This window comes from Sceloporus occidentalis, unplaced genomic scaffold (assembly GCF_023333645.1).
Source record: "Sceloporus occidentalis isolate IW3139 unplaced genomic scaffold, rSceOcc1.0.p SCAF_1, whole genome shotgun sequence".
In the NCBI taxonomy this organism is placed as follows: Eukaryota; Metazoa; Chordata; class Lepidosauria; order Squamata; family Phrynosomatidae; genus Sceloporus; species Sceloporus occidentalis.
Window position 1 is genome coordinate 301,397,765 of NW_028316981.1, and position 16,905 is coordinate 301,414,669.

The 16,905-nt window shown below is 40.5% G+C and overlaps 1 protein-coding gene across 3 annotated transcripts in view; it reads right to left on the bottom strand.

The window, feature by feature from the left end:
* WDR7 (WD repeat domain 7) overlaps positions 1 to 16,905 on the bottom strand; it is a 333,095-nt gene that overhangs the window by 303,346 nt on the left and 12,844 nt on the right. For 2 of the 3 annotated variants that reach the window (XM_089497272.1, XM_089497267.1), the window contains exon 1: positions 7,288 to 7,315. The exons of the other annotated variant lie outside the window; for it this stretch is intronic. In XM_089497272.1, the coding sequence (XP_089353398.1) occupies positions 7,288 to 7,301 (14 nt within the window). In that variant the 5' untranslated portion in view covers positions 7,302 to 7,315. Of the gene's footprint in view, positions 1 to 7,287; positions 7,316 to 16,905 lie in introns of those variants that run through there. 3 annotated transcript variants of the gene reach the window in all.

The window sequence follows — 16,905 nt, forward strand, 5'->3', positions numbered from 1 at the left end:
GGAGTGTGTCCAGGGGAGGGCAACCAAAATGGTGAAAGGTCTGTAAACCATGCCCTATGGGGAGAGACTTAGGGAGGTGGGTATGTTTAGCCAGGAGAAGAGAAGGTTAAGAGGTGGTACAATAGCCCTGTTTAAATATTTGAAGGGATTTCATACTGAAGGTGGAGCAAATTTGTTTTCTGCAGCTCCAGAGAATAGGACCCAGAACAATGGATTCAAACTACAGGTAAGAGCTGTTTGACAGTGGAACACACTCCCTAGGAGAGTGGTGAAGTCTCCTTCTTTGGAGGTCTTTAAACAGAGGCTGGATGGCCATCTAATGGGAGTGCTTTGATTGTGTGTTCCTGCAAGGCAGGAGGTTGGACATGATTGCCCTTGAAATCTGTTGCAACTCTATAATTATATTATTCTAACCCCTTCAATTAAAATCTTTGTAGATACCAAACACCTGAATGGAAAAGGTTTTGAATGTTAGAACAAGGAGGAAGGCAGTCTAGCCTTTCACAGAAGAGCATTCAAAAGTCTACAAGAGAAACCTACTCTCAAGTCCCATCTCCAAAAGTGGCAGGAGTAAGAAAAGAATCTCTCTCAAACATCTCTAAACTATGAATATATCTCAAGAACTATTTAGATATTATTTGGCACCAGGTCTTCCTACATTTTGTGTAATAAAGATACAATGAAAATGGAGGGGTGCCATTATTGGCATTTGTGCTTTATTACAATTTGTGGAGCAATTATTGGTCTACTTTTTATGATTTAATCTGAAACCATGCAATACATATAGAGACTGTGCTTCGGGGGGAAAGACAACAGCTGGCTATTATTTCATCCCTCGGTGCATCATCATTTTAATAGTAAACAGCTAATTTGGCACAATATCCAAAACTTTTTTAGTTTTTGTATGTGTGCTGTCATCAAAAAATTACACAATTAAATGACCTTTCCAAGAGGAGATAAAGGAGCTTCATCATTTCCAACTATACTATTAAAACTGGCACTGCAGTGATATATTTTGCACACTCTATAATTCTAATACCTTAATGCAGTCTACCAGACAAACTATAATATCATTAAGGTCAAAAAAATTTATGCAAGCTTTCATGTTCTCAAAAATTCTTCATCAGGCAAAGCTCAAACAAATAAACAGAAAGATGTGGGGGGAATGATTGATGGGGGATGCATCTGATCATAGCCTTAAGAGAGAAAGTGGACGGAGCCTGCACACATCATTCTAGTAGTTTTACTGATACAGTTTCAGGCTTCAAGCAGGATTCTCCCAAGGGTTTATGGAAGAAAGAACCCTAAAAAAAGTTTGACCCCCATTTTTTAAAAATACTAAATAGAAAGCTTTAAGGTAGTCACCCTACACAACACAAGATGCAAAGACCTGGTGAACTAGACTGAGAAAATATAAAAGAAGAGACAGGGCAATCTAAGGATGTAACAATACATTTTCTTTACAGTGAATGTTGTTTATTGAAACTTTCCGATAATAAATGGTTTTGGAAACTGAACGATTAAAAATTGATGTTATTCACACTGTCTCCCCTAAGGCAGTGGTGGACAACAATGACAAAACAAATGGATTGCAGTGCTGGAGATGCTGACAATCATAAAGGGAGGGAAATATGATTGATTATAAATATAGGGTTTTTTTAACTATAGGTGCGCAGAGAGAGGTGGCAAATAAGATTTGACACTGTCAATAGACACCCATTAAAAAACCTAGGTTTTGCCTCTTTTGATGGTACCCCATGCTTTGTAATTGTTCTTCTGGAACTGATCTCAACTCAAATCTTTAATTTGAAATTTAGGCCTCAAACAGATGGCTTAAAAGGGGCTCCGTCAGGTTGCACTGGGGGAATGGCATTCAGATGACTCATGTCCCGAATGTGGCCGGAAGCCGTCCCGGGCGTAATTCATCCCGGAAGAACTGGCCCCAAAAGGCGCTTGGTTCAGGATTGCCGCAATAGCCTGGATTAGGGCTGTGTGTGTGTGGCTGCTGCAGTCCTGAGGCAAATGGTGGTGGTATGGTCCTGGTGCAGACATTTTGCATCACCTGCTTCGCCCCTCTGTCTCAATTCTCTGAAAGACATTTCGACAAGACTAGCTTTCTGGAGAGGGATAAATTCAGTTGGAATTCAGATTATCCTTGCCTTCACATAGGCTTGACCTTTCACATTTATTTATTTATTTATTTATTTAAGAGATTGATAGGATGCCTTTTTAAGGTAACCTTACACAAGGTAGCATAAAATGTAAGATAAAAGCAATTATTAATTCAAAATGGGGGGGGGGGGGGAGCCAGAGAGTATAATGTACACAATGGTACTTTAATCCAATTATTAATTTAAACAGGCTAATTAGCAGTGCCCAAATGAAGACTTACAATAATGGGGCCTGACAGATATCAAATGGAACTGAGTTTCACAAATGTCTAGGGAAGGGAGATGAAGATTTAGAAAGCAGAGATCAAGAATTTTTAAGGAGAAAGCTCCTCGGAGATGAGAACACCAAAAATTAAGCTATTCTGAGGGCAGACGAAAAGAAACAGAGGTAACAATGGTTGGCTGTTGGGACACGTACAGTAGATGGGAAGGGGTAAGGAATAACCACCAAGACTACTCAGATCTAGAATGATCCAAACAGAACTTCTGTGCAAGTGCAAATCCCAATTGTGTAAGGCACAGAGACCACAAGAGAAGCTCGGTCTCTTATGACCCCCCACCCTATTTGAATTTACAGACAGGTACAAAGGTAGCACCTCCACTGTTGTCTCAGATGATGGACAGGTTGGGATGGGCATTCTTACAAATGAAACATACAAAATTTAGCCTGCAAGATGTAAATGGATATTATCTTACAGGGCTCTTCAACTGAACATTATTTCTTCTCTAAAAAGTATTGTCAAACGTTGCAAGAGCAGAGCTTGCTAACTGCAACACAGTACAGTAATATCACCGCCTCAGTAAACTCTTCAGACAAGCCTTGCAAAATATGAGCTAGAAGATATCCAACAGCATACTGAAGAAAAAAAGTTTGAACTGGGCTACCAAAGTTATTTTGCCCTTTATAATGGCTACTGTACCACACTTTTAATCAGATCAACTTTGTTGTGTCCTGCAGGTGGTATGTTGCAACCACTCTGATAATGCTTCAAGTCAATAAGACTTGAATCAGGGCTATAGATTATTATTCAAATCTTGTCAATTCCGTTCACTTCTCCGAATAGCTTCTGTTTATATCAACCTTCTTTTATCTAAACTACACATCTCCCCTTCAGCACAGAACATGTTTAAATCAATCACATAACCACATAACCTGCAGAGAAAGAAAGCAAAATATACAAAACAAGACTGTTCTTCTGTCTCAAAGGCTGCAACTACAGGGACCTATGCCCTGGTTTGAGGGAAAAGATGGGATAGGAATAAATAATAATAATGTTTATTGATCTTAAGGGGGACTTTCTTCTGAAAAGACACGCTTAGGGTTGTGTTTTAAGCAGAAGACAAAGCTATGTTGGTAATGACTTGCAGGTACTGCTTTTACAGAGTAAAACAGATAGTCAACAGTTTTTAATGGGAAAAGACAATTAAATTACAACTTACAAATGAAAACACTTGAGTATGGTGTTCTTTTGCCTTCGAGTCCTTTCCGATTTACAGCGAGCCTATTACAGGGTTTTTCTTGACAACTTTCTATTATTATTATCATTATTATCATTATTATGTTTTCTTTATTATGCCACTTCCATTTTATAACTTTATGTTCATCAATCATTACTAGAAGAACAGTAATCTAACTTCAAAAAGCAGAATTTTCCTAAGAATGACTTAAATGTACCATAACTAAACTTATCTTCATAATTTTCTAAAATATATACATCTAAAATACCTTGTATTACAACTTATTTGTCTATTCCACTTTTTGATACTTCCCATGAAAATATTTGATCACATGACTGATTCCTGTATGGCGCGCCCGCACCATACGTGAGCTCGCCATATGCAGACTTGACGTCATTCGGACAGCGTGCCCCTATTAAATGACTGGCATGTGCACCCATGCCATATTGTCATGTATACGCCTCCATTGTTTGATAGTTTTCTCTTAAATTCTGGCTTTCTGTAAATTGCAAAGGGTTTTTTTCATGCATAGTGCCAGTTTTCAAGCATGATATTGTGACCTAGATCTTTTGCCCATAATATTATGTTTTCTTTGATAGCCTCTTGTTCAAGTCTCCTTTCCGATAGAAATTTTGTAGAACTTGGAGATTAGTTTCTGTTTTTCTTAAGAAAATACTGTGCTGGGGAAAAGGCATACAGTGAGTCCTTTTTATCCGGGGGGGGGGGGGGGGGGGGCTGCAGATGGTAAAAACCACAGGACCTCAAGCCCTGCGGTCTTTAATGGTGGTGCACACAGCCACTTTCCCGGGGCAGCAAGCATGAGTGGCCATTAAAATCGATGGGGCTGTCACAAATCACAGATGGCAAGCAGGTGAACTGCAGAAGTATCTTGTTGAAAATAGTTGAAAACAGTAATATACCTGACAAGACTTCATCTAGTACTCCTGCAACAGTATACAGTACATCGTTCACTTCTTTCCCTCAATGTGTGTGTTGAATACATGGAGAATGGAACAGGATCATGCCTGTAGCATTCCACCCCAAATCATCTTACATTTTATGGAAGAGCAATAGCACCATACATGCATAACTTTTATACACCACTGCTACTCAAAGTAGTGAGCTCTGAACTGGTTCTGGTCTGTGAAACACTGGTTGCCAGTCCACAATGAGTTTCTAGGAAAGAAAGGTATAGCAAATGGGCAGAAGTACGTTACTGGCTTAAAGTACATAAAGTGAAAAAAAGACGACTCCTCTACATTAGATAGCCAGATTAGATTGGATACACTGCTCTAACCAACTGATACCAACTGGTATTTATATAAATACGGGTATGTGTTATTGGGCACACAATTTCATATTCTAACAGTTTTGATTTCTATAAGTTTGTAGGCTTCAATGACAAGGCTGTCTTGAAATGTGCAGCTAATGTAAAACAAATGCTCAGTTCAAGTCAGCATTACACTTTCTAATGATCCAAAATACACTGCAGAAATAATCCAGTTTGAGACTGTTTTAACTGCCTTGGCTCAATGCTAGGCAATTCTGGGAACTGTGGTTTTCTGAGACATTTAGCATTCTGTGTCAGAGCTCTGGTGCCACAATAAACTACAATTCCCAGGATTCCCTAGCAGTGAGCAGGGGGCAGTTAAAGTGGACTCAAACTCGATTGTTTCTGCAGTGTGTTTTGGACCCAATGTTAAAGTGGGGGTTTTACTGCCCTATGTAGCTCTTTCTCACTCCTTGTTTTGAACAAGAGCAAGAAGTTTATTTTTATTATTTCTTCTCCTTATATTTATATTGCAGCTTTCCTCTATTAAATTCAATACACTATACATGTTGTTGCCCACCCTGTCCATTTAGCCCTCACAACAATAATGTAAGATTGATCAGGCAGATAGATACCCAAGGTCATTCTGACAGATTTTACATACATAACACTCACACAAAGAGAGAACGCATAGGTGTGCAAATGTTCTCATTTCAACATATTTATATGCCTTTTCAGGGATAAACTTGTCTTACAAAAACAATCATTTCAGTTTTATAAAAAATAAAAGTTAGTGGGCCTCTTGACTTTATAGAATATTTATAAGCAGATGAAGAAGACATGTGGGTCATTAACTGACAGTATTCTACTTATTAATTCATTGTGTCTCATCAAACTGTGGGAGTGCATGTAAGGAAGATATCACAGAAACTGTAAGAATCTGCAGTTTTTCTGAAATAAGTTTCCATTCTTTAAAAGTAATGGTGCCCTGTAATATTATTTAAACTCTACTTTCTTCTTCTTGTTTTATTAAGGTACACAATTTGTCAAATATATCCCTATAAAAGAACTTGAAAATTAACGGCAATTCAGCGTTCAAGGCTCATTCCTTCTATAGCACTTCTTTTGTACAGGCTGAGTATCCCTTATCCAAAATGCCTGGAACCAGAAGTCTTCTGTGTTTTCGGTTTTTTAAAGTTTTGGCACACCACATATGTAAATATGGTATATTGCACATGGGACTCAAATCTAAACAAAAAATTCAGTTATGCTTCATATATATCTTACATACATAGCCCGAGGGTTATTTTATACACAATATTTAATGATTTTGTGCATGACACAAAGTTAGTGTACACTAAACCATCAGCCACCCATGAAAAAAGTTTTGATTTCTGCAGTATTTTGGATTTTAAATTTTCAGGTAAGGGCAACTCAGTCTGTATATAAAACTGAAAGCCTAACTGCAGGACGTAACTAACTCATGGATCTTGAATGGTTTGTAACACAAAAATCACACAAAATGAAACTGTGAAACTGAAGGACCATCTATCACAGAAATCACATAAAATGGAATTGTGAACTTGCTTATCTTATATTACAAATAAGAAGCATGCTGAGTCTTGAATATAGTCTAGTTACTCAAAAGTTTGAACAAGAAAGTAAAAGCCATAAATCTTAACCAGGAGAAGAAAAGTATTTCATACTTCCCAATCAAGAGCATTACATTTTAAAGTAGAAAATACTGTATTTTAAAGCACTAGCCACTAGGCATTCATTTTCATTTATTTAAAACTCTTTACTTTAATATTTATAAATAAATGAGCTTAGTTCAAAGTGTAACATGGAATCTTATAGGTTTCTTTGTATTATACAAAGCAAGCACAAAGAAGTAGAATTAGAAAACACTCCTAGTCATTAGCCCAGCACTAAAACTGAACACATTTCAAATTTTAGGTGCCCAAGATATTCAACTATACGGATCAAGAATGCAATTGTATTGCATTCTTGACGAGAAATATATTTGCCTAATATAATTGCTGTTTTTATTTCTTACTATCTATGATAAGTACATTCATCCATGACAGATTACTTTAAAACATGCAGTAATAATAGTGTCCATATGTCATTATCCTGCAACTTTTCTATATTTTATTATTATTTGTGCTACTTATAACAGAGTTCATTTGAAAAATCCATGTAGATATTAATACAAACATTTTAACAGTAGTATATTATATTCCTCCTCATCAGCAAAAGCTAAAGGATCTCACAAAGATGAGCAAGAATAATCGGTTTGTCAAGATTCGCATGCCCATCTACAGCCACTAAGGCTTCACAAAATCAATACTGAATCTACCCTGTGAAGAAACATTGTTTTGTTACTACCTGCTTCCTTCCATTTTTTTAGTGCGGGATTTCCATGCTTTTAAAAATATCTTCATCTTCAGGAAGTATAAGTTCATTTTGACAGAGTGTAGGCTGGTTAGAACAGACTAAGCTTCTCTATCATTACATTTAGAATACCAAATATATCTCGGTGTAAAAATCAATATTTTTACATCAATGATGGAAAACTACCATAGCAGACATATTTATCTGTTAACTAACAGTCTAAAAGCTTAAGGGGCATAAATAATTATCCTTTGAGGCACTTCTTTCCTGAAAGACTGATGTTGCTTGTTTTGCCCCTGGAGAACCTGAAAGTATGCCATTATGTTTTAAGTAATAAGGACTTGTTTACGAAGGTAAGAATAGGGATGCCATAACCCGGCGGCCCCCGTGACAATCACGCTTTTGGGGGCCCCTCACGGTCACGGCCCGGTTTGGGGGCCCCCCACGCCTTGTTCCCAGTTCGGGGTCCGCTCCTCCTGCAGCCATAGCCGCTGCCACTAATGCAGCTGGCTGCTGCGCCAACCCACCTCCTCCTCCTCCTCTTCGTGGTGGGCTGGGCAGCGCCAACCCACCTCCTCCTCCGGCTCCGCCTTCCTCCTCCTCCTCGGCAGCAGAAGTGCCGCCGTCACCTCGTCAGGGCTTGCCCGCGCGCGCGCACAGGGCTCCAAAACAGGAGCTCATCCCTTTCTTTGGGCAGCCAGCCATTGGCCAGCTGGCCAAAGAAGACGGGCTCCTCGGCGCACGCTGCCCAGGCCTCAGCAGGGGCCAGCGGCAGCGCGTGCGCCTGCCCAGCTTCCCTCCCCGCGCGCGCGCGCCAGCCATCCTAAGGAGGAGGAGGGGAGGAGAGGAGGAGGAAGAAGGAGCCGGAGGAAGGGTGCCTTGAAGGGGCCAGGGCAGAATTGGGGAGGAGGAGGAAGGAGTCAGGGGAAGGAAGGGTGCCTTGAAGGGGCCAGGGCAGAATTGGGGCGAAGGAGGAGGAGGAAGGAGCCAGGGGAAGGAAGGGTGCCTTGAAGGGGCCAGGGCAGAATTGGGGCGAAGGAGGAGGAGGAAAGCTGAGTCAGTGGCCATTAGGTCTGCCTTGGTTTTTTGGGGTTTTTAAATTATTTTTAAAAATATAAAATACTTATTTTATTTTATTAATTTTTATTATTGCTTTTTTATTTCATTAATTTTTATTATTGCTTGCTTTATTTTATTTCATTAATTTTTATTATTGCTTGCTTTATTTTATTTCATTAATTTTTATTATTGCTTGTTTTATTTCATTAATTTTTATTATTGCTTGTTTTATTTTATTTCATTAATTTTTATTATTGCTTATTTTATTTTATTTTATTAATTTTTATTATTGCTTGTTTTTTATTTTATTAAATTATTTTTTATTATTAAATATATACACCTCTGCCTTGTTTTTTATTTTTTCCCCATTATTTTTTATTATTAAATATATGCAAGTGCATTTTCTGTGTATTTATGGTGATTTGAATGCTAACAAGTCTGCCTTTCTTGGACAATTATAGTGATGATGATGATAATAATAATAATAATAATAATAATAATAATAATATGTTTTATTTATAGACCGCTATTCCGCGATGATCATAGCGGTGTACAGTAAAATCGTTAATACAATAAAAATACAGTTAAAGGAGGGAGAAGTCTCATCCTTCAGGCAGTCCAAGATGTTGCTGGGTCTGCCTGATCGCTCCCTCTGAGGCCGAGGTGACAGTTGAGGAGGGAGGGGCCTCTTCCTTCAGACAGTCCAAGATGTTGCTGGTCTGCCTGATGGCTCCCTCTGAGGCCGAGATGACAGTTGAGGAGGGAGGGGCCTCTTCCTTCAGGCAGTCCCTGATGTTGCTGGGTCTGCCTGATGGCTCCCTCTGAGGCCGAGATGACAGTTGAGGAGGGAGGGGCCTCTTCCTTCAGGCAGTCCAAGATGTTGCTGGTCTGCCTGATGGCTCCCTCTGAGGCCGAGATGACAGTTGAGGAGGGAGGGGCCTCTTCCTTCAGGCAGTCCAAGATGTTGCTGGTCTGCCTGATGGCTCCCTCTGAGGCCGAGATGACAGTTGAGGAGGGAGGGGCCTCTTCCTTCAGGCAGTCCCTGATGATGATGATGATGATGATGATGATGATGATGATGATGATATTGATATCAACAAGCCTCTGAGGCACGGCCAATGTAACTTGCTGTGATTTTTACAAACTCATGCGCAGTGAAGAAAAACCACAGTCCCTTGACCAAGTACACACTTCTGAGAAGTACAATTGGACCCGAGGGCAAATACATTTCTGCCATCTGTCTAGGAATAATGCCAAAATATCCTCCATTTTGATCATGCTTTAAAAACATGCATTTATATTAACATTTTTTAAAAATCCTCAATTTTTTGCACGTCCTCCATTTTTAAAAAATGTGTCCTACATTTGAAAATGATGCCCTACATTTGTCCCGGTTTGGAGCTCCTGACTTATGGCAACCCTAGGTAAGAAGCTTCAGAAGAACCTTTGATAAACCTAATACAACTTCTATCCAGCATGGGTTTTCAGGCCAAGCCTCCTCCCCACAAGCAGCTTTTCAGTATTTTAATTGTTTAGGTTACCCCATGTTTTCGTGTCATTTCCATTTCAAGTTGTCTTTGGCCCGATTTAGACAGCCTTTGAGGTGCCCCCGTCACATGCTAGGGGTTGGCCGAGGACACACCATCCATATTGGCCTCACACCTAGCACATGACGAGGGCGTCAAAATGGCAGTGCCCTGTACACACGGGCACCGCCATTTTGACTAGATGGACGCTTAGCGTCTGCACATCCCGGTGCCTTTGTGATGCCGCAAGTGCACCATTGGCACATTGCGGCGTCACAACGGCGCCGCAAGAAGAACTCGCTTTTTGCGGATTCTTTTTGTTTCGCGAGGAAGCCACACAGTTTGTCCGCTGTGGCTCCCTCACGGAGCAAACCAGGGAGGTCTCTATCCTGCCTTTGGCACTCTCCAGCTAGAAAGGTGGCCAGTACTGATTATTATTAATAAAATTCCAACTCATTCTATATCAGGATAAACTGACTGTTCCAAAAAGAACAGTTAAAAGTGCAATCATCAAAATCATGCCAAAATATGCATCACACACAAAAGTATACCACAAATTCATAAAATCAGAGTTGGAAGAGACCACAAGGGCCATCCAGTCCAACCCTCTGCCATGCAGGAAATCACAATCAAAGCAACCCCGACAGATAGCCATCCAGCCTCCGCTTAAAGACCTCTAAGGAAGGAGACTCTACTACACCCCTAAGGAGATTGTTCCATTGTCAAACAGCCCTTACTGTCAGGATGTTCCTCCTAATGTTGAGGTGGAATCGCTTTTCCTGTAGCTTGCATCCATTGCTCCAGGTCCAAGTCTCTGGAGCAGCAGAAAACAAGCTTGCTCTCTCCTCAATATGACATTCCATCAAATATTTCAACAGGGCTATCATATCACCTCTTAACCTTCTCTTCTCCAAGCTAAACATCCCCATCTCCCTGAGTCTTTCCTCGTAGGGTTTCATGGTTTCCAGACCCTTCACCATTTTAGTCGCCCTCCTTTGGACACACTCCAGTTTCTCAGGCCTGTTACAGACTGCCAAAATAAAGCTGCTTCGGGTGTCTTTGGAGGTATGCTGTTTAAATGATGCATGCATCCTAAGAATCTGGAAGCTGCACCAAAGCTGCACTCCAGTGCTTAGGAATGGAGTGTGGCTTTGGCACGACCTCCAGACTCATAGGACCCATGCATCATTTAAATAGCATACCTCCAAAGAGACCCGAAGCAGCTTTATTTTGGCAGTCTGTAACAGGCCTCAATGTCCTTTTTGCATTGTGTTGCCCAGAACTGGGCATAATATTCCAGGTGGGGTCTGACCAAAGCAGAATAGAGTGGCACTATTACTTCCCTTGATCTAGACACTATACTTCTATTGATGCAGCCTAAAATAGCATTGGCCTTGTTAGCTGCCGCATCACACTGTTGACTCATGTTCAATTTGTGGTCTACTTGGACTCCAAGATCCCTTTCACATGTAGTTTCATTCAGCCAGGTGTCCCCCATCCTATATCTGTGCGTTTCATTTTTCCACCCCAAGTGCAGTACCTTACATTTCTCCCTGTTGAAGTACATTTTGTTAGCTTTGGCCCAGCTTTCTAGTCTATTCGGGTCAATTTGAATTCTGATCCTGTCCTCTGGGGTATTAGCTATTCCTCTTAACTTGGTGTCATCTGCAAATTTGATAAGTATACCCCCAATTCTGTCCTCCAAGTCATTGATAGATGTTGAATAATACTGGGCCCAGGACAGAGCCCTGTAGGACCCCACTGGTCACTTCCCCCCAGGATGAAAAGGAGCCGTTGTTGAGCACCCTTTGGGTTCGGCTGGACAACCAATTACAAATCCATCTAACAGTTACCTTGTCTAGTCCACATTTTGCAAGCTTGTTTGCAAGAATGCCATAGGGAACCTTGTAAAACGCCTTACTGAAATCAAGATATAGTATATCCACAGCATTCTTTTCATCTACCAAGCTGGTAATTTTATTTTTTTAAAAAAAAAAAAGATGTAAGATTTGTCTGGCATGACTTGTTACTCTGAAACCCATGTTGACTTTTTGTGATTATGGAATTGCCTTCTAGATGTTCACAGACTCTCTGTTTAATGATCTCCTCTAGAATCTTTCCTGGTATTGATGTCAGACTAACTGGACTATAATTGTTTGGATCCTCTTTTTCCCCCTTTTTGAAGATGGGGACAACGTTTGCCCTCCTCCAGTCTGCTGGGATTTCTCCTGTTCTCCAGGAGTTCTCAAAGATTATTGCCAATGGTTCCGATATTACATTTGCCAGTACTTTTAATACCCTTGAATGTAGTTCATCTGGTCCTGGAGACTTAAACTCATTTAGATTAACAAAATATTCCTGTACTATCTCTTTACTTATTCTGTGCTGAAATTCCCCTATTCTGTCCTCTGCTCCATTATCCTCAGGTTCAGCACCCTTTGCCTTTTCTGAGAAGACTGAGGCAAAGAAGGTGTTGAGTAATTCTGCCTTTTCTCTGTCTTCTGTTAGCATTTTGCCATCTTCTCCACGTAGTGACCCTACCGTTTCCTTCTTCTTCCTTTTGCTGCGGACATATCCCTAAAAGCCATTTTTATTGTTCTGAACCTCTCTAGCAAACCTCAGTTCATTCTGTGCTTTAACTTTTCTGACTTTACCCCTACAGGTGCTTGCTATTTGTTTGAATTCCTCTTTGGTGATTTCCTCGTTTTTCCATTTTTTATACATGTTCCACTTAAAACCTAGCTCAGTTGAAAGTTCCTTAGTCATCCATCCTGGTTTCTTGAGACATCTCCCATTTTTCTTCCTCATTGGAAATGTTTGAAATTCTGCCTTCAGTATGACCCTTTTGAGAAATGTCCATCGTCCTGAACTCCCTTCTCTTTTAGTATTCCTGACCATAGGATCACTTCCATTATTTCTCTAAATTCCAGTTTTTAAAGCTATATGTCCCTTTGTACAATCAATGGGTATGCCACATTTAATTCACTCACTAAAGGTAACAGCAAGGGCCACAAATTCTGAACAACACCTTGTGCAATATGTTTGCTGACTTCTCATATGGTACAACATACAATTGGTCCTCTGTATACATGGATTCCTTATCCATGGATTCAGCCATCCACAGTTGGAAAATATTTAAATATATAGATTCCAAAAAAACAAAGCATAGTTTTTCCATTTTATATAAGAGACACCATTTTATTACACCACTGTATTTAATGGGATTTGAGCATCCACAGATTTAGGTATCCATGGAAGGTCCTGGAACCAAACCCCAGCAGATAACAAGGAACCTGCTGTACTTATTGTATTGTACCTTCAAGTAATTTCCAACTTATGGTGGTCCTAAGGAAACTATCACAGTGTTTCCTTAGCAAAATTTGTTCATAGGTGGTTTGCCTTTGCCTTCTTCTGAGGCTGAGAGAGTGTGACCTGCCAAACACAGTGGGTTACCATAGCTAAGCAGGGATTTAAACCCTGCTGTCCAGAGTCACAATCCAACACTCAAACCACTACACCACACTAGCTCTCATAACATACTTATGTCCTATTGCATTTCCTTGCTCCCCAAAGTAGAAAAGCAACATTTTAATATGGAAGGCAAGAAAATTAATATGTATTAAAAGTCTGTAAAGTGACTTAGAATTGAAGCTACTGGGTATACAGTACTTATTTTACTGCAATATTCTGTCTTACATGGCCTGTTATTTTACATTAGCAATTGCATTTTTCAGTAACTGTTGATACAGAGCAGGTTTGGGTTTTCTGGTATCAAATCCCAAGTATACTCTTACCTGTTATGAGCATGGGCATCTATTTAAGTTCAACTGAAGCCATATAGAGTTTTATAGATCAGAATATAAAGTTCGAATTGTGATCAGAAACAGACTGGCAGCCAGTGGAGCCACTGCAACAAGGGAGTTGAATGCCCCCTGTAATGTTAAAGAGTAATACACTATAGTATGTACACACACAAAATGGACAGTACTTGAGCATATTAGAATTATATAAGCTGGACAGCCATTTCAAAATTCAACCAATCAATTAATTTTAAAGATGTTCCTTTATTCATTATTACAGTACTTAGTGTAACTGTAGATCCTTGTATTAATGCATAAAGAGACTATGGATATGGAGGGCCAATAATAATAATAATAATAATAATAATAATAATAAGCAGTGATCCTCCATTCCATCTGCCTCAGAGGTAGAGAAGAACTGCTGGACCTTATCCCCTTCCCCACCACCTCTCCCTTCTCCTTTTGTGTCGTGTCTTTTTAGATTGTAAGCCTGCGGGCAGGGAACCGTCTAACTAAAAGGATGTATGTACAGCACTGTGTAAATTTACAGCATTTTATAAATAAAGGTTAATAATAATAATAATAATAATAATAATAATAATAATAATATTTCAAGTCATTTCAAGCAAGCCAGCCCTAAGCAGGCACTGAAAAAAGCTGAATTGGATAACTCTGCATTCTAGAAATGTCTCAGTACTGTATTTTTAAATGTGACATAAGATTCAGTTTGGCATCAATGGAAGTAGCCTTACAGGAATGTTCTTAAAACCTAAAGAACCAACCAATGAAGGGCTTTGGATGGGAATCCCTATTTACTGTATCTGCTGAAACTATACATGGTGTCTTGGGAATCTAGGGTTTCATCTACACTGCTAAGTTTATGCAGTCTGACACTTATTTAACTGCCATGGTTCAAAGCATAGAATTTTGGGATTTGTAGTTGTATGAGATATTTAGACTTCTCTATGAGAGAGCTCTGGTACCACAGCAAATTACAAATCCCAGGATTCTACAGGATGGAGCCATGTCTGTTAAAGCAGTGTCAAACTGCATTAATTCTGCATGGTGGCAGCAGCCTAAGTATGGTGCTTCTGTACATCAATATCAACTAATAATTTCAGACATGACAGATCATTAGAGCATACACATACCAGATTATAAAATTCAAAAACAGGAGTGCATCTGGCACTCAGCATAGCAAAACTAACCTGATAGGCCTCATAGGACATAATAGGTAAGGCACATATCACACTATGTGACATTACTTGGCATATCTTTGGAAATGAATATAAGTACAGGAAAACTTGCCAAGAAAACCCCACAATAGGTTCGCCTTAGGGTCATGGTGAAACAACTTGACACAGATCAGCAAATAACAAAGTTAATGGGAATTACTTCTTTAACAGAAAATATTGTATCAGGGCAGAAATAGCACAAAAGGAATAAATAGCAAAGGGTTCCTACAATACAACATGTTTCAGCAAACATTTTATTCAAAACTAAGAATATGTGTGTGTAAAATGAAGCAATCAGGTCAGGTGTGCCTTGGTGATTACTGTAAACAGAAACTTTTTGAATCTTCTAGTGATCACTTTAAAGTTTCTGCCAAAATGTGACCAAGAGTATTTTTTTTATTTCTTTCACCATTCTACATTTTTTAATATTTTTCGCTTGGGTGGCCATACTCACAGTTAGGGTTGCCATAAGTCAGGACCTCCAAACTGAGACAAATGTAGGACAACATTTTCAAATGTAAGACACATTTTTTTTAAAAGGGAGGACACGCGAAAAAATTTGATGATTTTTTTTTTAAATGTTAATATAAATGCATGTTTCTTAGGCATGATCAAAATGGAGGACATTTTGGCATTCTTCCTAGACAGATGGAAGAAATGTACTTCCCTTTCTGGCCAAACCACCCCCCTCCATTCCGTCATCATCACTATCATTTTTTAAAACAAGGCAGACCTGTTAGCATTAAAAGCACCAAAAATACACAAAAAAGACACTTTGAAGGAAATAAACCTTTGGAAATGTGCACCCACCTCCTCTTCCTCATCCTCCTCCCCTTCTTCCTCTTATTTCTTCCTCCTCTTCCTTATCCTCCTCCTCCTCCTCCGTCTCTTCTTCCTCCTCCTTGGCGTCATATGCCAAAAAAGGGCGCTTTTCCCTCCCCCTGGCTGGCCCAGAGGCTCACTCCTCCTCCTCCTCCTCCGAGGCTCCACCTCCCTCTTGAGGCTGGCCAATGGAGAGCTGGGGCTGGAAACAGCCTCGCCCCCGCTCTTCTGCCATTGGCCAGCGAGCCTCAAGGGGATGAGCACTCGTTATTTTAGCCCTGCGCATGTGCAAGAGTGGGACAAGTGCGAGCTGGTGCCAGCCGCAGTCCAGGGAAGTGCTGCGAGCGGCGCGGCCGCACAGACAAGGAGGAGGAGGTAGGTGGGCTGAGCGCCGCATGGGGAGTGAAAGGCGGAGGAGGAAGAGAGTGAGCTGCGCAGCAGCACAAAAAACAAGGAGGTGAGGGAGGAGGAGGTGGGTGGCCACTGCGGGAGTGCGCAGAGGCAGAGGAGGAGGAGCACCGCCCGGCCCACAGCAAAGGCCGAATCCGGGCCCCAACCCCTGAATTGGCGGAACCGAACCGAGCCGGTTCCGCCAAAACCGGGACAGTCCCGCCTGCAGGCTGGTTATGGCAACCCTACTCACAGATCACTGCTTTCTTAATGTGAGGGAGAGGTGGTAAGGTAACCCACTTTCCCTTTTTCTTTCAGTTTTGCTATTCACTAGTGCTCACTAAGGGATTCTTGAAGCAGCTGCTATTTACACTACTTGCTGTAAGCAGGTCCAGACAACTAAATGGGCCCTTGGTATCTACTGAAGTTTGGTTCCAACTTCCAAGACCCCCCGTGGATACCAAAATCCATGGATGATCAAGTCCCATTATATACAATGGACAGTAAAATGGTGTCCGTTACATAAAATGGTATAATCAAGGTTTGCTGTTTGGAATTTGTATATTTTTTAGTGTTTTCAAGCTGTGGATGCTTGAATGAGTGGATAAAAAATCCATAGATATGGAGGGCCTACTGTACATTAGGGCCAGTCACAGTAGAATCCCATTATTTCCCAACTCAAACTTTATTCCATGGTTTAACTGCAGCAACACTGCTGCAACCTGATACTGAATGTATGTGTTACGCCAGCCTCGAAGTGCCCTTACTACCAAAACAACT